Genomic DNA, 27525 nt, shown 5'->3' on the forward strand with positions numbered 1-27525 from the left:
AAATGGACTTTTTCAGCATCTCTGTTTGCATGACACTTTACTGGATATATTATAGTTCTACTTCTACAGATAGAGTCCCTGTATTGCAGGTTCCTTTCATCTGAAACACTTTGGATCAGACAAGATGGAGCATGATTTTAATTGAATTCTGGGACCCTGGGGAAGAAGGGTGCAATAAGACATTGCCTTCCTTTCTACTGGTACTTTTGAAATTCAGAGATGTGAAGCTACTGAAGAAATTCTATGACACATTCCTTCTAGAAATGGGGGTCTTCTGTCACTCGGGCTTAGCACACTGCCTTGGTCTTTGGAGTCACTCAATATATATGAATATGAGGGAGGGAAAACCGGCTTCAGTGTTAGTGGGAAATCCTAAAATTAGCCTCGATTTGATTTTAGTGATAATAATGAGAACTTGGAATTTATCACGTACTACTTTTTATTGCCTCTATCTGTTCTCCCTGCGAGAAAATGGGAACCCAGTTCCATCCAGCTCTCACGGACGATACATAAAAGTAGTTAATGGGTTCACTGAGCACCTGCACTTTTATAAGTGTATTATATGTACTAATTTATTTCATCCTTCCAACAATCCTATTGAGTTGGTGTTATATTGTCCCTGGTTTGCATGAGGAAATAGGCACAGAGAAATTTCTGCAACTTGGAAGTGGTAGGGCTGGATTTCCAGCACAGGTACGTGATATAAAAGCCCAAACGCTGAACTGTCTCTACATAAGGTCATTGAGGGAAGACCTGGGCACATCTTCCAAGTGTTTGACTTCCTGCTCTGGGACTGCCGTAGAACCCTGCAGGGACTGGCTGCTGTTTTCAGAGAGCAGCCTCAAAGCGAGATGGTGGGAATTACCACAAACATCATGGCGTCCATTCCTGCTCACACTTACCATGTTTAAACACTATGGCATGTTACACAGAAGCAAACAGTATACACATACTTTCCATACTGCCCCAGACATGTAAAGGTAGTGAAAGTCCATTATATTAACTAAAATAATAGCCATACCCTACCAATATAACACTGGACGCACATATATTCTCCACAGTAAGTTGCTAGAGTAAGCTAGGATCACAGTCACCAATTATGATTAACATTTTCGGAAGTAACAGTACAGCTAACTAGGTGAGGTTATTTAATCATCCGTTAATCCAATAGATATTGACTGAACCATCCCATGTGCCGGACACCGTTCTAGGAGTTAAGGAGACGACAGTGAACAAGGCTGGAGTTAACATCTGGGTGGGGAGAGGCAGTAAATAAACAAGCACAAAACGAATGGGTAATATGTGTTCGAAAGGTAACAACTGGTAGTTTAAACCATACAAGATACAGCAGCAGAGCAGAGAATGGCTGAACTACTCAGAAGGTTCTCTCCGGAGATGATGATCACTAAGGGCAAGAAGGAGGCCACCATGTGAAGAACTAGGGGGAAAACATTCTGGGCAAAAGAAGAGCAAGTGGCAAGTCCCTGCGGTTGTGTTCTCCAGAAGGCTAGTGTGGCCAGGCTTGGCGAGGAAGGGCCAGAGCGCGATCAGATGAAAACAGACCCGGACAAGGGAAAGTCCCCGTTGAACCAGAGAGGAGTCTGCATTTCATGGGAAGCCAAGGGAAGGTTCCCAGCAGGGAACTGGCTTCATCTGATGTGCCTTTTACAGAAATAACTGGATATCGATGACTTTTCATGAATTTATCTATTGGATTTTAATTTTATATATGAGTGACAATGCCTTGGCCTTTAAATTAACTTAAAGATTACAGCCACCCTACTGAGGTCGGTCTTTTCACCCCAGTTTTATGGGTAAGGAAACGAAGACTTAGAGGGTTTAAAGTACTTGCTGAGACTACAGAGCCAGTGAATCCTGTAGCCCGGATTAAATTCGGAGTCAGTTTACCTTTGCCGGGTCAGGATTCATGCCCCTGCTGGGGGTGACCTGAAGAAGCTGTGGTTCAGCAGAACAATTACTGGGCTTGGGTCTGAGCTCTGATTCTGCTACTTCTTGGGTGACTTGCACAGTCATTCAGACTCCTGATCATATAGAGGGAATAAGAAAACCTATGTCACAGGACTATACTGAGGTTTTTGTGTAAGAACATCTCTTTAAGTTTCCAAGGAGTGGATTGGTGGATAAATACATTTATAAATATCTTTTTTTATTATGTTATGTTATTCACCATATAGTATGTCGTTAGTTTTTGATGTAGTGTTCCATGATTCATTGTTTGCATGTAATACCCCACGCTCCATGCAATCTGTGCCTCCTTAATACCCACCACCCTCTCCCCTCTAGATATCTTATCAAGATTTTGAAAGCCCCTGAGCTGTATATAAATCCCATTTGGAGCAACCATGGGGTGGGTTTCAGGACACAGCCTTTGGAACCTTAATCTCAGCTTCAAAGTCAAGCTCTTCCACTCACCAGCTGTATCCCGGGACGTGTTAACAATCTTGCAAATCTTGCCAAGCATCCTATTTCTAAATGTTATTACTAGCAATAGTCTTTATCTCAAATGGTTGTTATGAGTTAATATATGTAAAGCTCTTAACATATCACATCGTGAGCACAAAAAAATAGTAACGGTTATTATATTATTCATGTGAAAAGTTAGGAGAGAGTGACTTGACTGCTTGGAAGAGAAAGTGGGACTAAGCAGCAATTCTGCAACCGGAAGACCCTTCACTGCATTTCGAGTTTAGGCCACACCTCTGTGTGTCTTTCTCCAGGTACTACTCTGCTCTAAAATTTTGAGTGTCAGAGCAAATATACATTTGACTTTTGAAAAATATTGTTTCTACATCAACGTTTAAATCTTGGATGGCATTCTCTATTTTCCCTTATTATTAATGAAAATTTCTCAAATGCAACCCAAAGTCTAAGCGAAAGGAAACATTGGAGCAATTCACTGGATTCTTCAGAGAAAAGAATTTTACTTCCGGTTCCCGTTACAAACATGCTGTCGGCATCAAGGAGAGAACTGCATAGTTTCCAAGATGCTTTTAGGCTTCTTAGTGATGATCAGATCCATCAGCAGATAGATAAATCAATTCACAAGAGAGAGTCTCAATTATCTTCTTAAAGATTTCAATTGAAGGCATGTGATTTACTTAAGCATCTTAACATTTTTGTTTCTACCTGTAGATTTGATTGCTTCATGTAGACCAAGACATTTGTTTAGAATGTAATGGAAATATACCATCAGTAAGTTCTTAAGGGCAGTCCTCTTTAAGCTTTCAGATTTACTTAGTGTATTATCAATAACCATGGAGTGGCGAGCCAAAGCTTGCCAGATGATCTAGCCTGGAAAAAATTCTTTGTCACATACTGAGTGAGAAGCAGCACCAATCTGAGGTATGGAGGGTATGCCGGGTATGCTCCCTTTGCCTCCAGATCCATCTTCTGCCCTGCTCTGTGCACTGGGAAATGACTCTGAAGGCTGTCTTAGGGATCTTGTCCTCCCCGTGGCTTCTTTCCAGCTGGATTTGATCAAAGGAAGGAGAGAGTTCAGTTTTTTAATGCCTCCTGATCCCTCTTCTTGGCACTCCAGTTTGTTAAGACTGCATTCTTTCTCTATGGGCACAGCCCCTCTTTAGTAGCATTTGCTGTAGCATTTGCTGGGTTCCAGGAACAGCTTCTTCCCCTTTAGGCCTAGAAGGTAACAGCTTCTGGCTATTGCTGGGCCCTGGGTACTATAACCTCCCTTGTTGATTCTCTTAATTCTGCCCAGGCCTCCATAAATAGCCTTTTCATTTAATTCTCTTCAAAGGCCCCTTTGAGGATGCCATCTGTTTCCTGCTGAGATCCTGACCCCAGGGAGAACATTTCCAAATCTTCCACAGGCCCCAGTAACAATGGGTGGGCTGAGATTGGAACTGGATCATAAGCATGGAGAGACTGGAAATGATTTTGTGAAACTGAAGAAATAGAGGAACAGTGTCTCCTCATGTCTGCGTGGAATGATTTCAGTCAAGCACCACCTGTGCTGCTCAAGCCCGCTGGCCAGAGTGCAATGAGAGGAGCCATGAGAGCGCAGTGCGGAAATCATGCTGTCCTTGAAGAGAAGGCATGCTCTGTTCCTCTTTCTGCTGCACCATCACTTGGATACTTCAAATATCTCTCGTCATAGCTTAGCCTACCATCCCTGTATTGTTATGGATATATTATTTATGGATGTGTTTATCTTATGAACTAAACTTTAATCCCCCAAGGAATAGGGTTCATGGTTTTTAGCCTCCTGGCCCAATCCTCGTAACTAGGCATCCACTTTGAACCTGGTGGGTGCTTAATAATAAGTTATTTAGTATTCAAGTACTAGGATAAAGGGAAATAAATAAAACATGTTTTATCCTTTCCTGGATGTTTTTACAGGACCGAATCGGGTGATTTGGGGGAACCCTGATTTTCATGGTCATCTCACTGTTGGTGGAGAGCCATGAGGTCAGGATGGAATTACATATTATCTCCCTTCAGTCAGAGAAAATTTGGTTGCATTTAATATTTTATATCCAGAAAGCAAGCTTCCAACACAAAGATAGGAGAATCAATATTGACTTCAGTGAAATATGAATTTGGGTTGCATCAGTGTGAGGGTGACTACCAAGGCATCGTCAGATGAACGACTTGTCTCAAAGGCAATGTAAAGATTGCCAGCAACTGCAGCTGAAGAATGAATCCTAAGGGATGCCATGAGAGAGAAAAAGAATGAAAAGAAATGCACACATGTGGACTGCAGCACGCTCCTGAGTGTGCACACAAACATGTAGGTAGAAATGATCTACTATTGGAACAAAAAACCTGGTGGCAAAAAAAAGACACCGTCCCTGTTCTGGTGGCAGAATTCTGATTTAGATTCAGGAAGTGTCCTGATGGCCTTTAGTCTAAGCGGTAGCACTTTGGCTTTAAAGTTTTAGAAACAAATGCACTGTTTGAGACAGACAATATCAATAAATCATTTAATACCTTGAGCTGTGGGACTTGGGGGTGGGAGCAGCTTAGTTCTTGTGGGAGAGACTAACCAAACAAAAGCTTCCATGCTGGTCAGAAATACGTTAGTGAGATTAATACCTAATTAAATGCAAGTCCAAAACCAAACAGAAAACATGCTTAATACATTTTCTCTAAAAGTGGCACAGAAAACTCTTAAGAAAGGGTGGGATAAAGGGGACACCAACAGAACACAAGCCATCTGAATTGAGTAGACAGTCGTGACCGCGTAGATAGAGTTAGAAGGAATGTTAGTCATGGGTATGTGGGTAAGATATTTTTGTCCTGAGAAGAGAAATGGCAAGGACACAGAAGATTGGACCACCTGACTGAAGGGACATCACACCTTCAGAACCAACTGGGCTCTTGGTTTCTAGCATTTTATTAGTGACTCATTGAGAGAGACATAAGAATTTTCTTAGCCTGGCTCTTTTTTGTCTTAGAAGAAAGTACCTCCATTTTTTTTTTTTTTTAAATATAGTAGGGGCTGAGGGTAGAGGGGGGAGGTGGCCTACTCTGCAGCAGGCATCCAGCTAGACATAGAAGAGTTCTCAGTTCTCTTACAACACCCATTTTTTTTTTTTTTTAAAGTGAGGCTATGAGAAATTAAGTGCCTTGGCCAAGCTGTGTGATCTGTCACTCAGTTTCCTCTGCTAACTCTGAGTATCTAAGGGGAAAGAGCCCAGGAATTGTGACTATTTCATAGTAGCCTGGTTGGTGCGTGTCATGTGCTGGGCAAGCTCTTGTTTCTGGAGGACATTGTTTCCCACAAAACCTCAGCTGTAGGATGGGGTAGGGGGGTGGGGGAGGGGCTATGACCATGCCTAGTTGATCAAAGTCCTCCGTTCTCTTGGTCACAGGACTATAAGGTGTTAGCTGGTTTGTGGGAGTCTGGCTCTTGGTTGGCTTACGAATACTGAGAGAGAGAGAAGTCCTCTTTCCACTTGGAGGTGGGAGAGTAAGAATAATAATACCTATCAGACTTGCACGGGGTGAGTAGTTCATACATGTGAGGCATTGTCCGAAGTATATTTACCTATCAACTCATTCAATCTCAAAGCGAGTCCATGAGTTCAATGTGCTGCAATCCACACTTCAAAGACAAGGAATCCAAGGCACCGAGAAGGTTTGATCAGGTAGTGTCAGGAGTGAATTTCTCCAGTGTCCGGAGACAATCCGAGATGGAGGGAGAGAAAGAATGAATCTGACAGCTTTGAGTCCTATACTTAAGGCTCCTGCAGAGACTTGGAGTTTGAAAATTTTCCTTGGTTTCAAAGAATGTCTTCTGTCCTGGGGCACCTGGGTGCCTCAGTGGGTTCAAGCCTCTGCCTTTGGCTCAGGTCATGATCCCAGGGTCCTCGGATCAAGCCCTACATTGAGCCCTACATCGGGCTCTCTCCTCCGCAGGGAGCCTGCTTCCTCCTCTCTTTTCCTGTCTTTGCCTACTTGTGATCTCTGTCTGTCAAATAAATAAGTAAAATCTTTAAGAAAAAAAAAAAAAAAAAAAAGAATGTCTTCTGTCCCTTTCCCAGTAGGCGAGTGGAAACATTTCCTTTTGGTTTAAGTTGGCTTTCTATCACTTGCAGTAAAAATAATTACGATATTGATGATGTAGGTTTTCTCAAGAACCCAAATGGGACTCTTATATGCAGTAAGCAAGAAAAATGCTATTAGTTGACAATTATATTTTATGATATATGTAATTTATTAAATACGTTTATGAGTTAATAAATAAATTGGGTTTCATTAGGAAACACCACTACTGATATTTCCACTGAAGCTGGTCTCATATACTCACTTGCTTTGATACCAGTTAAAGCTAAACACTATCAGAAAATCAAATTACTTAGGATCAGAATGCATTCTGCCAGGTTTTACATTATAGATTCAATGAAGAGAAGAAGTTTGATTAGAATTTTCTACAGTGTATGGTTGTAGATCACCTCCACGGAGGCTCCTAGAATTCAGAACTGGGGAGACCTTCCATTTAAACACGGGGAGAAACCACTGGGAGAGGTTGTTTTGCTCAAGGATACTAGATAGTGAGAGAAGGACTCAAAGCTGCTGTCCTTTGTCTTTCTCTCTTCTAGCTCATCACGCACAGCTTGTGGGGTGCACAGAGAAGTCCCCAACAGCCCCTCCTGCAGTCCTCACAAGGAGGTTTTTGGCAAGAGCGGTGAGGGGGTGAGGGTCCTCCCCCTCGTCTGTCTCCTTCTCAGCTCTTCCTTCCATCCTCTTCGAAATAAATTTTCAGGCCGAACTGTCTGGAGCCTGAAATTGTGTTGGAAAGCAGCGGGCAGCTGCCATCCTGTGTGGCCCCCCCGCAGCACCAGCCCTGAGATCAGCCCCACGCGGAGTAAGTCACAGGGTTTCCTCTGAGGCTGACCTGTCACTTCTCAGTCACCCAGTTACGAGGCCCTGGAAGCCTTCCAGTCTTGGGAGAGCGTGTGAGCGTGGGTGCTTATTGCAAAAAGCTGTCAAAGTGGGGGAATTTTTAGGAAAACTAATTAAGTCACTGACAGCATGATCCGGTGAAAGGGGGAGCCATGGCAGGCCCTAGCAAATCCTCGGTGAGTCAGTGCCTTCAGCGAGAGTATGAATAGGAATGCACGATTACTGGGAGGGGCGCATCAGCCGCAGCTCTCTCCCTGCAGGGAAAAACTGAAGCTGCTTATGGAGCGGACTCACACCCAGGCCCCTCTCCCAAGCCTGTGCAGAGACTGTTGGCTTATTTTCGTGCTAAACAATTAAGGACTTCCCCACACAGAATTCAGAGGTTTACACTGTATAGATGAGTACAGCCGATTTTGAAAGCATTGAGGATAGAAACGAGTATGGTCTATGGAAAGTATCACATTGGATTTTGTAAATATTCTGTTGAACAGGAAGCCTGTAATCTCCAGGGAAAGGAAAAGATCCGTGCGCCGAAAAATTTTGGTAAATTGCATTTTGTAATTTTGTAAAAATGCATCTCATTTATGTGTGAATCATGCATTGACAGTGTTTTTGAGGATTCGGTTTTGGTAAACCAAATTGTGTTGGTGAATCACTGAGAACGCTTGTTTTCTGATGAGACTCGTAGCCTGTGCTTCTGCAAAGACACCACATCCATCTCGTGAAACACAAAAAAGCACTTCCAAATTTTTATAATTTCTATTTCAGATCTTACTGTTCTTATTAAAGCTGATCCTTCAGAATCTCTGGAAGCTGTGTCAAAACGAATCCAATTAGAATAATCCCATTCTAAGTGGTGGTGAATGTTATAACTTTTACTACCAAAGGCCAGGTCTCCCAAGTGAGAAACAAAGCAAAAGAAAATGCCATCAGAAATCAGACAAAATCCATGAGGAAGAGTAAAAGAAATTACTTGAATAACTGAGACATGAACTTTGCAGATAATATATTCTGCTCCCCCGCACCCTTCAGTTTCATACTAAATAGGACTCTTGTTTGGGGAAGTCATGGGTACAGCAAGGTAAATAGGTTGGTCATCAATTATCAGCATGTAAATGAGGCGCTTGTGGGGCCCTGGGTTCACTTATTTAGGCAATCGTTTTATGATGGTTTAGGACTGTGATTCTCAGCTCTGGCTGCACATTAGAATCACCTGGGGACCTTTTGAAACTCACTGATCCCTGGACCCATTTCAGAATCAGAACTACAGGGGGCCGGGGCCAGGGCATCGGGAACGTGGTGAAAGTTCCCCGGGGGGATTCTAATGTGCAGCCAGGGCTGAGAGCCACTGAATTAGGAAATCACCACCTGAAAATCCGGCTTAAGTCACAGAGCAACAATGCTGTATCCTCTGCGGCAGTATTTCTCAAAATTAGGGGAAAAAAAAAGGGTTTGGATCATCAAAGCTGCTTGTGGAAAATACAGATTGCTGGGAATCCCCAACCTCACCCTTTGGAATCTGCACTTTGAACCTGCTCTTGTACAGGAAACACTTGGAGCCAGTACATTTAAGATGTTCAATATTGAGGAATTATTGAAAACTTAGAAGGTGCCTATAATATCACATGGCTTTTGTCCACTTTCAAACGTGACGGTTACCAAGCTGGTTCTATGACCTATTGTCAGGTAAGTGACACTGGCTGGACTTCACCCTCCAAGGTCTCCTGGAGTGAAGGATTCCCCTTTCGTTCAGTAAGAATCCCTTTCTCCACATAGTTCCTGTCCCTTCTGTCCATCAGAACTCATCCACTCTGTAGCTTTTCTCCCAAAGCTCTATCATGCCCAGAGCTCCGTCTGTCCAGTGATGGGTGAACTTACACTAGGAAGTGCTGTCTTGGTCTCTCCCGCATTATAAATTTTGGCAGCTGTCTTCGATGACTTAGGTCCAAACCAGAAATGAGGATAGTGGTATGGGATCATGGAAGAGCGTGGTGGACAGTAGCGTCTGACACCTTCAGGGCACACCACGCGAAAGACCACCTACCCAACTACAGATCATCGCCACCCTTTGATTAACAGGTCCATACCTCTGGGCGGTTTTTCAGTTCTCTGGTTTGATTCTCAGAAATAGAAGTTACCTCAAAAATACAATCCTCTGCAGAAGGGTCAAATCATGGACAGATGTTGAGTGAACCAACGCTTCCAGGACCATGAAGGTATTTTCTGAAAGGCAGCTTGCCGATGAAGTACCCTCATACAGCTTTGAGAGTAAAGCAAATTCATCTCAATGGCAAAACGTTCTTTTGTAAAAGGGAAAATCAATTCTTTTAGTACATTGCTTCTTAAATGGCTTCTGTAAGATGAGTCAGGGTCTATATAGACTCCGCAGTTCCACAGGCTAAATACATCTGATATTTTAGTTCATTTATTTCAGCATTTATTCTATACTTCTCAAAATAATTCCTGTAAGAACCAGGATTCGGGCAGATAGGCTAGATTTTACCCTCTGGCTCCTTATTTTGTAACAAGGTAGGATTAGCTAATAAGCGCAAATCTGAGCTCAGTTTGTTATGGAAACCCCATTAAATACGTCGATAGGGGGAATGAGTTTGGAGGAGAAGCATGACCCAGAGCTGATGGAGTTACAGAAGAAACAGAACAGGCTGAGGTCTACTCTCCTCTGAATCGGGGGTCCCTGGGTTCCTGCTTGTCCTTAGCTCTGGGTAAGAGAACGCACTAGAGCTAAGACAGATGGGTGAGGTTTACCATGCCTTAAAAAACTGGCATAAGACTTCAGTGGATCATCTGGCCAATTACTGAACCCAATGGCACAACATAATGCCAAAGAAGCTATAACCGCTGGTTTGCTTTCAGGATCTATGGGCCATTTAGTTTCATCTAATTAGAAGCCAAAGATTACTTGCTGATTCCATTCTGCTCTGTCACAAAGATGTGCTTTTATTCATAAGGGAGAATAGATCATTGAGAATAGAGGAATCTTTGATAATTTGACACTTTTTAAGATGAAGAGAAAAGAACAAAATTCTGGCTGTTTCTAATATTATTTTGTTTCCAACTGTGGTATCAATAGATATTTTGTTTGTTTATGACATGAACCACATCTTTTCCCTAAACCTTTGAGGCCTGAGGTGTTTTTTAAATAATTTTTTTCCAGATTTTACAAAGGTAGTAAAATACCTATGCTGTATATTTTGTAATATTCTCAGAATGATCTGATAGTAAAATACGACATTTCTGTAGCAAGACATAGTCACATTACATGGGATAAATAAATGCTATAAATGTTCAGATTGCATTTTGCTGCCATATGAGTTGTGCCGAACCTAGAAAAAACTTAAAGATTTGGAAACAGAGAGAAGGGATTACGGATACATATCTGTGTATTTCTCCAAACCATTCAAGGATCTTTTTATATTTTCAATTTTTATTAACTTCCTTGGGTAATTTGTCTCACATGTTATTGGCCCCAAATATACTCTTCTAACACTTACAATGTTATCTCCAATCACTGCACTCATTGATCAGCTCAACATATTTCTGGTGACTTCGTGATTTTATTCTTTCTGGTTATGGTGAGCTTTTCAAGGTTCAGTTTCCTCTTTTAGAAAATTGCCCTTGGCATGGTGCCTGGCACTTAGGGCCTGTCTCCATCAGCAAGCTTCTGACTGCAAGCAAGAGAAACTGGTTCTGACTTATGCAAAAGGAAGTTGATTGGGAGTGCATGGGATTCAGAGAATAGTTGAAGAACCATGCCTGGAAATAGCAGGGGTAAGAAATCTTTTGGATTGAGGTTAGGGATATTTTATCAGGACTTCTCATCTCTGCCTTTTAAAATTTTAAAATTTTGAGTCACTGCGCAGAAGATGAACCTCCGGGCGAGTATGAGGGGTAGATGTTAACGGATAAAAGACAAATCCGTTTACATTTATTCTTTTCTACAGCTCATCCTTTTAAAGAGCAACAATGTCCTCTTTCTATAAAAATGTGAGAACATGTGAGAACATGAGTAGGCTTCTGTGCCTACTCCCTGGTTAAGAGATAGCCTGACACATTCAGTGACCGACACTCCCCCCCAGACCGGAGCAAGGGGTGGAGGAATCACCCCCCTAACTTCCCTCCCCCCCAGAAATGGAGTTGCTATCATAAGAAAAATAAAAAACATTCCGAGAGCAAAACAAAGTAAACTTAACAGAAGTGCTCTAAGGGGTTCAAAATATTTTCAGAATATTTTTCTTAATTCATGACATTTTAGGCATATGCAAAATCCTATTTTTTAGACTGCTCTCATACAAAACTTGCTTCGCCCCCGTGCACAGGTTTGTTGTTTTCCGGTAGACATTTCTCCAACACTCCATATCTTTCTTGAGCACAGGAGTGAAGATACTTGCCACTGGGTTTTATTTTATCTTGGTATAATTAAGGAGTTATTTTCAAAGTGATTTTTTTACCAAGGAGTGTTTCCTACCAAGGCAACACTGACGGAGGGATGCTTAATGGTAGAAATCACTTCATTAATAAGGAATGCAAATACCTCACCTGACATTTACATAGGAAGAACAAGCATATATCACATGGTTCAAGAACCAAGAAAATGAAGAAGGCAAATGAATATGGTCTTTCCTCATTTACTCATTTATTGCTTTAAAAATTTTAGAGGATATTATTGAATTCCTTAAGCCCCGTGTTTCTTTAAGTGGTTTTTCAAATTGCAAGGCATTTTTACAGGCAGGGGCTGATGTGTGCCTATAATCTCAGTGTGAATAGTTGATAATACACATTTCTTACCTGATACTCATATTCTGTGAAAGGCAATAGTTCGGAATCCGTGAAAGAGTTTGAGCTTCCATTATAGGCGAGCACTGGGTTTGATTTCCCAGGTTGAGTTGTTCTTTGTCTTCTGTACAGCTCATAATATAAAACTTTTCCATTTGGCTGAAGTGGTTCCGTCCACGAAAGGGCGACTGTGGGCTGGAACCCCCCCGGGGCCATCCGTACATCTAGATGTGGCGGGAGCTGCATCAGAGGCGCAACCTCAGGGGTCTGTACGGACGCCCAGTCACTGGACGCACACCCCAGCATGGTGCAGGCTTGAATTCGAACTTCATACCTTCAGGACACAAGGGCGAAATTACCCATTATTGGCAAAACAGGTTTTCAAGGGAGGAATATTTACAAGACTGTTTCTCGGGAAAAAAAAAAAAAAAAAGACTATTTGCCGAAAAGAAAAAAGACAAATCCATTTACATTTATTCTTATCTACAGCTCATCCCTTTAAAGAGCAACAATGTCCTCTTTCTATAAAAATGTGAGAACACGTTAAATCCTCCTGGCTTCCCAAACTAAAATAAAAATTCTCAACTGTCTGGAAAGGGTGGCCACGATTCTTCCCTGTAACAGGAATGTAAGGGATACATTCACTTTCAAGGTTTCTCCAACATAAAAAATTCTGGTATTCTGCAGAATTACTTAACACAACGATGACGAATGCAGACCTTTGGGGGGCATGAACCAGTTCTCCGTAGCCCTGGGCTCTTTCTACCGCTGTAGCCGGAGCTAAATGATTCCCCAGGAATGTTTCCGGGTCATGAAGGAACAGCATGGAGTTAAGGTCTCAGTGGTAATAAATCCCCTCACCTGATACCTGACATCTTAAAACAGGCTCTCTTACACCACACAAAGACCTTTGGGGGCCAAAGTTAACCCAGCTACATGCTAGATTATCAATCATGGAGACACCTTATCACCAGCCAGTTAAACTCAACCAATCAATTATGTTTTGCCTCATAGTTGGTCTCCTGCCACCTGGAAAGGTCTATTTACATAGCTGGGACTTACCCTTTCCAACAAGAGGGGCTTTTGTTAGTATTAAGTGCCTACAGCGGCGCCTAAGTGCTTTATTCCCTCCGCTCCCAGGCCCCACGGATTTTAGGACACCTTGATCTTCCCTCCAGCTGCAGCCATTTTTTTTTTTTTTTCTATCTTTACCTCTTTTGGTTCCAGCTTTTCCTCTTCTCTTTTCTGCTCTCCCTCCTCTTAGCACTGCGTTCTCTCTCTTCCTTATTTTCTTTCTTTTCCCCCTGCTCTCTTCTTTTTCCCCCTTCCCCTTCTTAATGACACACCTTTCTTCTTTTGTGGCATCTTTCCCCTTTTCTGCTTCTCCCTCCTGTCCGCTCCGCTGCTCATCTCCGCTGGGGGGGACCACTGGTTTACGGGTGCATCGGTGCCTCTGTGTGTTGCGGCGCGGACTCCTAACCAATTCTGGGAAGCCCATTTCAATTTTCCATACGTAGATTATTTGTTTTCTGGATCATCTGTGGTAGTTTTAAAATTCTGGTTCACATTCCTTTTGCTCCTTGAGTATTCCCATGCTCCTTCCTCCTACTGACCTGCTGGAGTTACCCCCAGGAGGACACACTAATTTGCAGTATTCAAAAAGCATTAAGCTGCTAGAAAAACCCCAAACTACATGAACCCCAACTTCATATAGAAGTGATGTGTTGTTTCAAGTCATGAATGTCACTTATCTCTTAAATGAAAATGGAGAGTGCAGAGACATCTCTTGTTGCCTTAAGTATCATTGTTAGATTTATCAGATGATCAAATTCCTCCCACCCCAGCCTGTGAAAAGTGCTTCTTTCACACCTGGAAACCTTTTTCTTTAGAAACCTTTTTGGCTAAGAGTTTCAAAGGGGAGCAAGCTGATACGATTTTTTCAAATTTGCAGGTATCAGTCAGGTAAAGAGGAAGCCAGTATAAAATGCACAGCTCTGCAGCTAACTTGGGTCTTTTTTTTAATGCCCCAAATCAGAGTAAGATAAAAGGCAACTCACACGGTATGTGGATTAGCTATGAAGGATACCTGCGGAAGTTTTAATTATTGTTTAATATTTAATGCGACCTTAAATAATTGTCATGAGTAGATGCATAAGACTATGAATGTTTCATTTAAACAGCGCTATATATCAGAGATAATTATAGGAGGGATCCAATCTACACATCAGTAGATTACAATAATAGCTGAATTTTACCAGTGGTGGTTGGAAATCAACACTCTCTCAGCCTTTAATTTTTTTTAAGTGGTTCTGTTCATTTTACTAAATTTTAAGCATAAAATGTCTTTTATTACTCTTCTCGCTGGGGATGTAAGTTACTTAAAATGTGATAGGGAAAAATGCCAAGTAATTCTTCAAGCTAGAGGAAAAGGGCCAGTGGTAAGGTTCCTTTGTAGGGAGAGCAGCACACATCCATGTGCATCAGAGAGCCCCAAGGGGACCGTTGAGAAACAGGACGAAGCAAATCGGCACCATCCTGGAAAGTCATGAGATCAGAGCTGGGGGAATCCTAAGGGGTTGGGGAAATAGAATCTGATGAGTCTTATTATCCCTGGAGGAAGTGCAGGCTCTCCCCCAAACAAAATTTGGGTCAGTCCAACTCTGGCTAGTAAGAGCTCTTACTGGTACTTTCTTCTTCTTTACAATAATAACCTACTTTTCTTCAATGCCTGGATCAGATGACACCATCCGGGTTCTCACAACTGTTCAGGGGCCTGGATGTTTTCAGGAGGGACTAGACTCAGGGAAGGGGCCCATCTCTGCAACGTGTTCCCGACATGGTGGTGAACTGCAAACATTTCTGAAAAACTGACTTTCAAGCTGTCACCTGTGAGAATTTTGCTCTCTAGGAGTTACGCAAGCAAGTTTTGACTGGATGAGGACGTGTTTAGTCCACTGTCAATGGTTAAGTGGTTGGGGGTTGGAGACATCCCCCAACTTGCTTCTAGAGTTTTCTTTTGAATGGACTGCGGGCTCATGCTATAGAAAGCACAGTGGCTTATTCTTATTGAATGTGAGTTGACCACTTACCTGTGAAATGGCTTCAGCTGGTCTACTACGAGTGACTGCGTGTCAAAAGAAGTATGACTTTTATTGATGTGTATGATTTTTGTTTCTTTTTCAAACAGCTCTCGGATAAAGAGGGTGTAATTGACGATGTCGCCATTTGTCCTCACCGGAGCGTCCCAGTTCACTAAAATCTCTTGCGGGCCCTTGGCCTTCAATTTTGGAGGTTCTACCCCTGAAGGTGCTGAGGGGCTGGTTCTGTCTTTGACAAGTGGACTCAAAACACCCCCTTGGCTGTTGTTGGCAGTCACTGTGTAGCCATACTCCACGCCTGGGGTGAGAATGAAATCGTGGTAGCGGGTTTCCAGGCCAGTATAGACAATGGTGCCATCCCGTCTAAGTTCATAACTTCTGATCTGGCCATTTGGGTTTCTGGGAGGTTTCCAGGTGATTTCTATGGATTCTGAGCCTGTGACTTGCAATTTTGGAGGCTCCATGTCCTGCGGTGGGGCCTCCAGGGTCCAGGCTGATCTTGGCGCACTCTCTGTGCAACCTCCGTTCGTGCAGGCTTCCAGGGAGAAGTTATACTGAGTATAAGGTTGGAGGTCAGAAACCAGCAGGGACAGGTTCTGCCCAGCAAGGTACTCCTTACCGTCCAATTTAAGCAAATATTTAGTGATTTTTCCATTTTGAACCGATGGTGGTGACCATGATACATTTATCTGAGTAGCGCTGAGGGTCCAGAGAGCTGGAGGGCTGACTCCTGCTGGGGCAGCCTCGGGCGTTGTGATGCTAGTGGGTTTGCTGGTGGAGCAGCCTCCCTCTGAGCAGGCTATGAGGGCATAAATGTAGGTAGAAAATGGAAGCAGCTCTTTGTCTGTATAATTGAAAGTCACAGCATCAAAGCTGAAAGGATAGAGCACTCCATTCCTCTGAAGTTTGTATGACTGGATAATACCATTGGACTGTTCGGGGGGGATCCAGGAAATCAGCAGTCTTGGGGGATTCATAGATACATAGGCTACCTCAGGTGGAGAGAGACCTTCTGGAGGTGCCTGCATTGTCCTTACTATTTGCCAAGAGCTACAGGTATGGCCTGCTGAATTCCAAGTGTGGATTTTATATTCACACTGCGTCCATGGCTGCAGACCAGTGTCATTATACATAAATGTGTTCCTTTCAGTATCATATTCTGTGAAAACAATTTTCTCATCGGCCTGGATTGTCTGATTTCCCCAAGCTTTTCCCTCGAAGCACCTGCGAATGACTTCATAGCGAATTATCTTTCCGTGTGGGTGGAGAGGCTCAGACCAGCTCAGCTCAATGCTGGTGGACCCCACAGACTGGATCGTAGGCGCTAACTGAGAGTGGGGAGGGGCTTCCTCTGTCCACAGGGGCTGGGGCACTGAGTGTGCACAGCCCGCGTTGGTACAGGCCTCCAGGGTCAGTGTGTAGAGGCTGAAAGGGACCAGGCGTCGGAAGAGAAACTGACGATTCAAGCCAGCGTACTCCAGGATACCCTCGCTGAAGATGTTGTAGGTCTGCAGGAAGCACAGAAGCAGAGGGAAAATAATGTGCAGCATATGATTTCTTGGTGTAGCTTTTTTGTCCCTTTTAACCTTCTCTCCCTCCTATTCCTCATCTTGATGGTCCTAATCCAGGTGAAACATTCTGATATTAATTTTGGGAATGTGATCTTTTCTAGTTAATGAAAAGTCCACAAAAAGAAGAACAATGGTTCCCTTTGCCTTTTTTTTTTTTTTTTTTTAAGGTTGGATATCATATAAGCACATATCTAAAAGCTAAGGACTGTTGAAGCTGATTCTTTGACTTAAAAAGTCAAATACGTTTCCTCCTATTCTTATTTTTTTAAAGGTAAGGAACAGTATTCATATCTCCTGTTTTATAGATGATGACCACTTTGGATTTCATTCTGAGTGGGGTAAGTTGTCTATCTACATTGTCCATCTCTTTATAGCATTTACTGGGAAATTGAATTATATTACTTAACCATTTGTACCAGGATGTCAGGGCTGAAAATGTCTGTGTATCTATGCATGGGCACACATACATACACATATATGCATATATGTGTTCTATATATTTACACAAATATAGATACAAACTTGGAATGACTAGAAGATGGAATAAACCATGCTGTTTTCTCTTGCAGGCCATGGAAGAATGGATTGTTCCTTTGGAGCAAAGTACCCTTCGGTTCTGGGAAAACCATCTGAACATTTGTTATATAAATGCAGAGCAAATTTTCATCCCATATTATTCATCATTCTTTGTGAAAGATGGGAAGTAACTCAACTTGAATGTAGATGTTTTTGTATAGTGATTTCCTGCCCTTTCCCAGCCTCGATGCACCTGAGAGATATGATACATCCCTGTGGTTGGTAGTGACTCCTGAGGATGGCATACCTCGAGAGCAGCAGGGGTGTATTTCAGAATACCCTGGCAGACAGTAACTTCTTTCAAGACATGTCTCCAAAGGCAAAGGAAACAAAAGCGAATATGGACTTTTGGGACTTCATCAAGATGAAAAGCTTCTGCACAGCAAAGGAAACAGTCAACAAAACAAAGAGCCAACCCACAGAATGGGAGATGATATTTTCAAATGACAGTACAGATAAAGCGGTGATATCCAAGATCTGTAAAGAAATCCTCAAACTTAACACACACAAAACAGATAATCACGTCAAAAAATGGGCAGAAGACATGAACAGACACTTCTCCAAAGAAGACATACAAATGGCTATCAGACATATGAAAATATGTTCATCCTCATTAGGCATCAGGGAGATTCAAATCAAAACCACATTGAGATACCACTTCACACCAGTTAGAATGGCCAAAACTAACAAGACAGGAAACAACGTCTGTTGGAGAGGGTGTGGAGAAAGGGGAACCCTCTCACACTGTTGGTGGGAATGCAAGTTGGTGCAGCCACTTTGGAAAACAGTGTGGAGATTCCTTAAACAATTAAAAATAGAGCTTCCCTATGACCCTGCAATTACACTATTGGGTATTTCCCCCAAAGATACAGATGTAGTGAAAAGAAGGGCATCTGTACGCCAGTGTTCATAGCAGCAATGGCCACAGTCACCAAACTGTGGAAAAAACCAAGATGCCCCTCAACAGACAAATGGATAAAGAAGATATGGTCCATATATACTATGAAGTATTATGCCTCCATCAGAAAGGATGAATACCCAACTTTTGTATCAACATGGATGGGACTAGAAGAGATTATGCAAAGTGAAATAAGTCAAGCAGAGTCAAACATATGGTTTTGCTTACTTATGGAGCATAAGGAATAACATGGAGGACATGGAGAGATGGAGAGGAAGAGTGAGTTGGGGGAAATTGGAGGGGGAGATGAGTCATGAGAGACTGTGGACTCTGAGAAACCGGAGGGGAGGGGGCATGAGGGGCTGGGTGAGCCTGGTGGTGGGTATTATGGAGGGCACGTTTTTGCATGGAGCACTGGATGTGGTGCATAAACAATGAATTCTGAAACAATGAATTCTGGAAATTAGTATTATTTGATACTAATCTCTAATTAGTATCAAATTTAGCTTTCCCTCTGCACCTTAGCTTCTAGATGGGTTTGGGGAAAAACACTTGACTATGCTGAATGGTCTCACTTTAAATATCTTACTTTAAATTTTAAGAGGGCGACTCCCCCCTTGTAGTCCTATTCCATTCCCCTGCATGTTCTTTCTTTCATTTTCCAAAGTGATTCTTTAATATTTTCTCCTTTCCTTGCAAACTGCCATCACCCTCTTCTGTCTCTCATAGGTGGTTGTTGACAGAACCACATACTTGACTGGAGAAATAGAAGCAGTCAGAAAGGAATATTCCCATGCTATGTATTATCCTCACCATATCCATGTGAATCCAGACTTACACTGTGTGCCCTCTTTCCTTGTGCTCTGGATGAAGTATCTCTACCCTGAGGAGCCCACCTGAACTCTGGGTCCCATACCTGCTCCTTCTACAGATTTCATGGCTGCAATCATTCTCATTATCTCTTGCATCACCAATTTATCTCCCTCCACTGGGCTATTTTCATTAGTGTTTAAATGTACTCTAGTATCTTTCATTGATTTTTAAATAAAATTTCTTGACACGCTAGTCCCCCAGCTACTGCCCTGTTTCTCTGCTTTTCATCTATGCTTCTTTAAAGAGTTGGGGTCCTCATTCTTCACTTGCTATTTTCTCCTCAAGCTATCCCAACCTGGTTTCTCATTTCACCATTTGATCTTCTTGTCAAGGTCACAATGATTACTTCATTTCCAGGTCCAGCATGACTTCTCTGCCCTCATTCCACTTGATCTTTCAACAGCATCAGACATACTTTCTCCACAGTTTTGGGATGCCCCACTCATCTACCTGTCCTTCTACCTCACTTGCCTCTTCTGAGTCTCCTTTGCTGGCCCCACTGCCTCCTCTTGACCTCCAAATTTCTGTATTACTCAGAGCTTGAGCCCTGTCTCTTATCATTTCTAGTTATATTCTCTCCATACCTGATATCCTCTAGACCCATGGGTTTAAATGCCACTCATATACTAATGAATTCCAAAAATAGAGTTCTAGACATATACCTCCAACTGTCTACTTGTCCCTTCAAACCTGTATACTTCCCAGCCTTACCTTCTCAGTCAATGACTCAAGGCCTGAATATCCCTTTTGCTTCCTGTTTCACAACCAGTCCATTAACAGATCCTGTCAGCTTTGCTTTCTGGATATATCTCCAATTCACCTACATCTTCTGTCCTCACAGCTTCCATTCTAATTCAAGCCACCATCAATTCTACCTTAAATTTTTAGCATCTTCCAAATTTCACTGGTCTTCTTAGAGTCCATTTTATACATAGCAGCGAGAGTGATTTTGAAAAACATAAATTTGATTATACTATTTAATTGCCTAAACCTTTCAGTAATTTTTCATCACACTTAGAATAAGTTCCAAACTCATCACAGCCCACAAGGTTGGGCACAATCTACTTCCTACCAATCTGCCATTTTCATCTTTCTCTCCGTGTACCCCACCCCCCAATACTTCAACCACACTGGCTTTCTTCCCTTCATCTGAATGCACCAAGTTCATTCCTGGCTTCAGGCCTTGCGTTTGCTGTTCAGTTTGTCTGGAACATTTTGCTCTCATATCTTCACATGACTGACTCGGTCTTGTCATTCAGGGCTCAGCTCAAATGTCAATTCAAATGATCATCCATTCTAAAACAGCCCGAGTAGGCATAATTACATTATTGTGTTTAATTTTTTTTTATAGTGTTCATCCTTCTCTGAAATTCTCTTATTTGTGTACTAGCTTTTTGTTTGCCTCTCTGGACCACCACCATTCATATGCACGTGTGCACACAAACACACTCTCACACACACACACACAAGGTGTGTGACAGCAGGGAGGACCTTGCTTGTCTTGTTCACTCCTGAATAAATGCCTGGCATTTAGTAGAAGCTTAATAAATATTTGGTGAAATATAAATGAAAGGAAAGGAGGAGATCTTCCTATTGTCAATCATACCAAGAAGAGGCAGACGCTGGAATGGGACACAAACACTCAACAGGAGGGAATGGGTATCAAAAGGATGGGTATGAAGAGAGACTCTTTTCTCTGATGGGATCTTAGGGCATTGGCTTGGATTTTGAAACCCTGGATCATATGGCTCAAGCCTCCTGTCCTAGACTGGGGGAAGTCAGGCACTGTCACCTGTAGGCCGGCTGGTAGAAGGCAGCTTGCTTCTGATGCCTCTAGCCGGCCTGCAGCTTGGCTGAGAGGCAGCCGTTGTACTAAGCAGTGAGGCTGTTACCTGGAGGCCCTTGAGGATGGGCCTGGGCTTGGGAGTTCTAGTTACAGTTCTAACTTGTTGCTATAGGTAATTTCTGCTGTCATCTTCCTTGTAGGGTTTTCAAAGAAGCTTTCTTCAAAGTTACAGCTTAGTCTTAACTGTTCTATGTGGAGTTAATAGGGGACTCTTGACCACCTGGAGAAGGAGTGGTCGAGAAGGGGACCGGCAGCCCCAGCCTGCAGAAGGCAGTTGATCAGGGCTTAAGCGGTGGTCCAGGACTAGAGGCAGGCACAGTCTGACTGGTAAGTCACCCCAGCTGTTTGGATACTTGTCCAAAAGGCAGATGACGACTGGCTTGCATGTGGGTGATCACTCAAATCAACGAAATGCAGTCTAGTAACAGAAATGCCATCTTATTTGTGCTCACAGACCGGTAAAACCCGAGACACACCTAGGCCCTTAGGAAGACTGCTCTTCACGGCTACATATGGAGGTGGGGGGTGTTGGCAGACATGGGGGGGGGGCTTTCTGTCTTCTGCTTAATGAGCTTGGCTCAAAGTGCAAATTAGGCAGGACTAAAGCAAATAACTGTGCAGGATAAGTCAGGAGGCAGTAAGAACAGTCATTCAGAGTTCCGTTTTGGCGTGACTTCCTGACTTCAAATTGCAATTCGATCATTTGCAATGGGGGCTTGGGCAATTATTTAGCCTTGATATGCCTCATGAAGTTTAGTGGTGCCTACCTGGTAGGGTTGATGCGCAAGTTAAATGAGATAATCCATGGAGAGCGCTTAGCCCAGTGTTGGGTTCGTAGGAAGCATAATACATGGGAGCTAGTTTTCTCTGATCTATGATTAAGTGCCTGGAGGAGCTATCAAGGAGGATTAAACAGACGGTGAAGGGTGTTTCCCCACGGTGACCTGATGGCATGTCAGGGCTCATCTATTTATCTGGAGGACACCAAACACGATTTCATATTCAGAGAAGACGTTACCTTAATCACACCATTGGTTCTCCCGGGCTCTGACCACTGTAGCAACAACGCCCGGCCGTTCTCTTGCTGTTCTACTGTAAAGTTGCTCAGTCCACTTGGGGAAGATTCTAGGGTTTGAACCACGGTCCAGGGGCTTGAAACGTCTCCTGCCTGGTTTGTGGCCACAATTCCAATGTGATATGTTGTGAATGGTTCTAACCCAAATAGGTGGGCTTGATGGCTCGTTCCCTGCGTGCACAAAAATTAACAGGTTAGATTCCTTTTAGGAACTGCTAACAATTGCTGGAAGGTCATTCTCTGACCAAGGTACATTAGCAATGGCAGCATAAATCTCACAACAGAGTTTTGAATTACTAAGAAAACAATGTGGCTTTTTTATTGTTCTTCACACCTGAATATACTGTCAAATGTTGTATAATTTCAGACATACACAAAGTGGCAATCAGATAGAATCCTTGCCTTTCCAGAGCTTGCAACCCAAAGGATGTGATACATAACATTAAAAAAAAAAAAAAAAAAAAAAGAAGGTGCTTCAGGTGAGTGCGGCATCCGGCTCATGGTGGAAATCAGTGGCACCAAGTTTCATGACAAAGAATGGTATAATCTTAAGGGCTTGGAGATCTAACTGGAACGGTTAATCCCCAGCACAATTTGTATATACATATGACTCTCCCCAGTCTCCCTCCCTCCTCTTGGTGAGTATTTCTATCTTACAGATGCAGTAAAACAGAAATAAGAAAACAAAATAACAAGCAAGCTTAACCTAAAAAATAAACATGCTTAGAGAAGTCTACTAGTGATATATATACATGTGAAAATAGTCTCATTTGTTAAAAACATCATAGCTGGAACCATCAAACTTACCAACAATAACTTTTAGCTAGGCTTTGAGAATTTGGTTTTTGCTGATTTAAAAGGAAAAAAAAAAAAGATAGGATTAGAGGGGTTTTTTGTTTTGTTTTTTTTTTTTTGTTGTTGTTGTTTTTTTTTTTTTTTCCTGCTTGGAGAGAACATTTAATGTATTTTACATAACTAAAAGCTGGAACTAAAAGTCTTCATGTTTTGAAAGCGCCCAGGGTGCTCTTTCTACATCTGGGCTGGGTGGGTATGTCTGTTTATGAATAGAAAATATGTCTGCAAGTGGACCATGAATATGTGTATAGATAACACACACATACGTGTACACACACACACACACACACACACACACATCCAGAGACACATACTGACACCCAGACACACAGACACACTTTCTTTTGTGTACGATATATGAGTAATCATGAGGAAGTTTTGAATGGCTTCGTGATGTGTAAGATCAGGTTTGGTTTATTAGATGTTTAAACATGACAGTTTTCAATTGTCCTCCTCTTGGTGGATACAAAAGGATGAACGTGAGGGAGAGAAGAGGAAGTTATTTCTGAGAGTAGATACCCGAAATCAGACAAAGTTACATGACTAGAAATTCTCCTAATTGAGAGACATCTGAATATCATTTTGAATAAAATCTTAAAGTGGCAAAGTCAATTTGAATCATTTTCTAAAAAACTGGTCAGACAAAATCAAAACACTTTGTAGAAATAATTTTTGACACTGTTTCCTCACATTCTTGGTTCTAAGTTTCACCTGTCTAATGTCTCTTATTATGTGTTAAACACGAGCAGAGAAAATATAATTTCCTTTATTTATCAAAAACTTCTAAGTCAATTTTCCTCTTTCAATAAGTCCCATTATGATATTACATGCTAACCTCTTGAAATCTTTTAATATTTAAACATTTGCTAAGCGACCAGACTCTGAAACAAATTTTATAGAAATACTAATTTCTCTTTTTTAAAATATTAAAAGTTGGATCATAAATATTTAAAACTTATTTCTCCACAACACTGGATTGGTCTTTTAGATAAATATAGCACAGAACTAGAATGACCATAATGAATATTAAATCTGAAGATGCTACAAGTCCCGATTACAAACATTCTTTTCTGATAAATGATTCCTTTTCTGTAGAAATAGGGCAAACATGGGCAAGATTAATAATGCAAAAAAGAAAAACTCTTTGTTCAGAGTATTCAGTAATGGGTGCCAAAAAAGCACAAGCTCCAAAGCAAATAGTAATCACCTCTAACAGATTATATATAAAAAAGGTAGGCTGTTGGGGGACATTTAGAGATAGCTTTTGTCATAAGAAACATGAAAAGCATGTGGGCTATAAAGCAAAAACATATGTATATTGTCAATAGCAGCACCTGCTCAATTACAGTTTATTTCAGAGCTGAGAATTCCATCCAGCCCCTAGATGGCAATACTATCAAACACTTTTGGTAACACGAGTACTTAATGATTAACAACCGGCATTCAGTCATCCAACACACTCCAGGCAACCATTAAAAAAATAACAAAACTGATTTCATTATAGATCCTTTTAATAAACATTTATAGCTCAGATCCCCAGAACGCTGAAGTATTCAGAATGCCCCGGCCTCAAAACCTCCGCCATCTAATGTAGAAATAGGACCTGCAGATCTCAAGTTGAAGTTCGTGCGTGCCTGACACCGAGATCTTTAGAGGTTGATTCCTACAAAAGGTGATTACGGGAGTTGTTTTGCTTACTTTGGTCGTATCTTACAAAAAAAAAGAAAGAAAGAATCTCATATTGTAAATGTAAAGGAAGTGTGTGAAGGAGAATTTTTATAGCATAAATTTACGCCGAGGACTAGTTCCCATATTATGTTATTTGTGAAGAGCTGCAACACACACACACACATACACCCCTCTTAAATAAACCTCATTAATGATCATGCTTTTTGTCCATGTTTAGTAAAGGCCATATGAAAAAAAAATGCAGAAAATTTAAAAATGGCAAAACGGTCCTTACCAATATATTCTTCGACATTATATTATTCTCTCTTGAGTGGATTTCCAACACCAAAGTTCACTATTTTAGAATCCTGTAAAATTTGGGCACAGTTCATTCTGCAGATTGGGTTCTATCTTGTTTGTTTATTCAGTTACTCAGATTTTCCTCCCCTTAAATTCAGATTGTCTTGAACACTGTCTACCTTACATGTTTTGGATTAAATTCTTTCCTTGGGGGATGTAGTGTTCTCCCCTATTGACTAGTAAAATCATCATTAAATCATTAAATCATCCCTTTTTTTCCCTTTCACTCCTCTGCTCCCCCTTCCTCCTTCCCTTATGGAGATGATCTTGTTTGATACTCTCACTGCTTCTTCTTCGTTGTCCTTATCTTGATCCTTCTTTCCCCCACTCTTCCATCGTACTGATTCTTAGGAGACAGATATCTTGTCATCCCTGATCTCTGGGCTACCAGCTTGGGCTCACTTCCCATCTGTCCATGTTCTTCCCATGTGCACATCCACCTAATGTTCATATTTTTACCCTATAAGTACATTGACTACTTTTGTTAGGCAGCCAGTGGAAAGAATGATTCAACAGAGGAAAACAGGAAAAATGCAGCCTCCACAATCTAATATTTCTAACGAGACTTAGCTTAAAAAAACAAACAAACAAACTTATATGCATAAGGGCTGCAGTCTGGATACAAAGCAGTATGTCCTTTTATGAGACATAAAGATGAGACTCTCTGGAACGTTTTGCCAGTTGAGGTTCTGCTGGCAATCTGAACTAGATTTTAACCTCTCAACTCTGCTCCTGGGGGCACATGAAACTACTTGGAGTCTTCAGCAGTCTGACAATTTTACACCATCTCCTCTGATTATTTTTGACGACTTGAAGTGCCCCAAAGGTGGCCCTGGGGTCAATAGGTTTATGTAGGTTGAAAATGATCAAAAATTACCATTGATCTGTAGCTGTCAATAAAAGGCTGCGTGGGGAGACTCCCTGCACAAATGTTTAAACTGCATAAAGCAACCTAACTTAGTCATCTTTGAGTCTATTGATCTGATGATCCAGCAGTTTCCAAAGCTTTCCCTCTGGTCTTTGTGGTGCGTTTTCACTGAACCCACTTACCTGGGCCCTTAGGGATCGTTTTACCCTGCTCCTGGTGATGAACCAAAACAGTGGTGCGTAGGCTCTGCTGTGCACATCAGCAGAGTATCGTGTGTGCTTATTACCTTTTGGGAAGGGTTAATCTTCCTGGTCACCATCAACTTCGTTTCCAACTGATGGGGTTTCTTCTGTCTATACTCCTTATCATGAGGTCCTCATTTTAAAATGAGTGACTTTTGGCCTGTAAATCCGAACCTGGTTCTAGGATTCCTTTGCCTTGTTAGTTACCACAAATGCCAAGATCCAGAGAACAGGTCACATCAAAAGTTTGCTTTCTTTTGTATAAGAAGAGCTTCAGAGGAGTCTAAATTTAATTATATCAACCTCTGTTTTCCTTAGTTGAACCACTTGGGTGTTGCTTCTCGGTTTTGTCGTAAGTTATAGTTTTCCTTGTCAGAATGATACAATAAACAAATGGTTATAGACAAGTTTCTGGTTTAGACTACAAATAAAGCATGAGAAGTAGGAAAAGCTCTTATTGACTACTGCCTAAAAGCCATGGCTTTGGACAGAGTACAGCCAACCAATAGGATGATTTACAAATTTAACATTGACAAATCAACACAGATTATTTTTTTAGATTTCTGAAAGCCAGGTCCTTTGAGGCATGGGATGTGGAGGTCTATCTTCCTTCCCATTTATAAAGTTAATTTTTAGCTTCTCCAAAGTTGGTCAACATATTTATATCTGGTACTCATTTTGTAAAAGTCACTTCAGTCTCAATACAGAAGTGAGCTTTTATTACCCATAGCCGAATAACAACTTGACTACTTAGCCATAATTTTCTAAGTATGAGACTTCTAAGTCTGCAAAACGTTAACATAGACAATTTCCACTGATTTCTTATGTGCATTTACTTTACCAGTGCCTTCTCTGCCTCCATACCTCCTGGCTGGTAGGACAAAGACATTTTTTTGATGGCACGCACATACATGTGGAGTTGCTCTAGAATCAAAGGTTGACTCATAATACAAAAATGTAGGAGAAAAACCCTTTAGGTTCATGGTCTATTGCTTTACCTGCATGAAGCATATGCCGGTATTAGGGGACACTGCTAAATGATATGACAGAGCCACCAAAATGGTTAGTAGAAACATCTAGTATTGTTGGTCTGCAGCTCATTTCTTTCTTTTTTAAAAAAAGATTTATTTATTTATTTACTTTAGCGAGGGGGGAGGGGCAAAGGGAGCAGACTCCACACTGAGTGTGGAGCCCCACACCAGGCCTTTGTGCATCTGGTATGCACAGGATTCGATGAAGTTGCTGTGGGGATATAAGATGGAAAACCCAGGCTCCTGACTCTTAGGAGTTTATATTCTACTAGCGCAGGTCAAGCATAAATATAGATACACACAAGGTAAAGTGTGGTAAGTGCTATAGCCCTGTGCCAGGAAATACTAAAGGGACACTTCTTACTGGGAAGGGAGGAGGCT

The 27525-nt window shown here is 41.8% G+C and overlaps 1 protein-coding gene across 1 annotated transcript in view; it reads right to left on the bottom strand.

The window, feature by feature from the left end:
• The window catches only part of USH2A (usherin), a 681643-nt gene that overhangs the window by 28470 nt on the left and 625648 nt on the right, over positions 1-27525 (bottom strand). The window contains exons 61-63 of the mRNA XM_045081155.1: positions 22064-22291; positions 15273-16789; positions 12196-12517 (exon numbers count right to left, since the gene is read on the bottom strand). Of these exons, the coding sequence (XP_044937090.1) occupies positions 12196-12517; positions 15273-16789; positions 22064-22291 (2067 nt within the window). The remainder of the gene's footprint in view (positions 1-12195; positions 12518-15272; positions 16790-22063; positions 22292-27525) is intronic.

This window comes from Mustela putorius, unplaced genomic scaffold (genome assembly GCF_011764305.1).
Source record: "Mustela putorius furo isolate JIRA1106 unplaced genomic scaffold, ASM1176430v1.1 tig00000508_pilon_pilon_pilon, whole genome shotgun sequence".
In the NCBI taxonomy this organism is placed as follows: domain Eukaryota; kingdom Metazoa; phylum Chordata; class Mammalia; order Carnivora; family Mustelidae; genus Mustela; species Mustela putorius.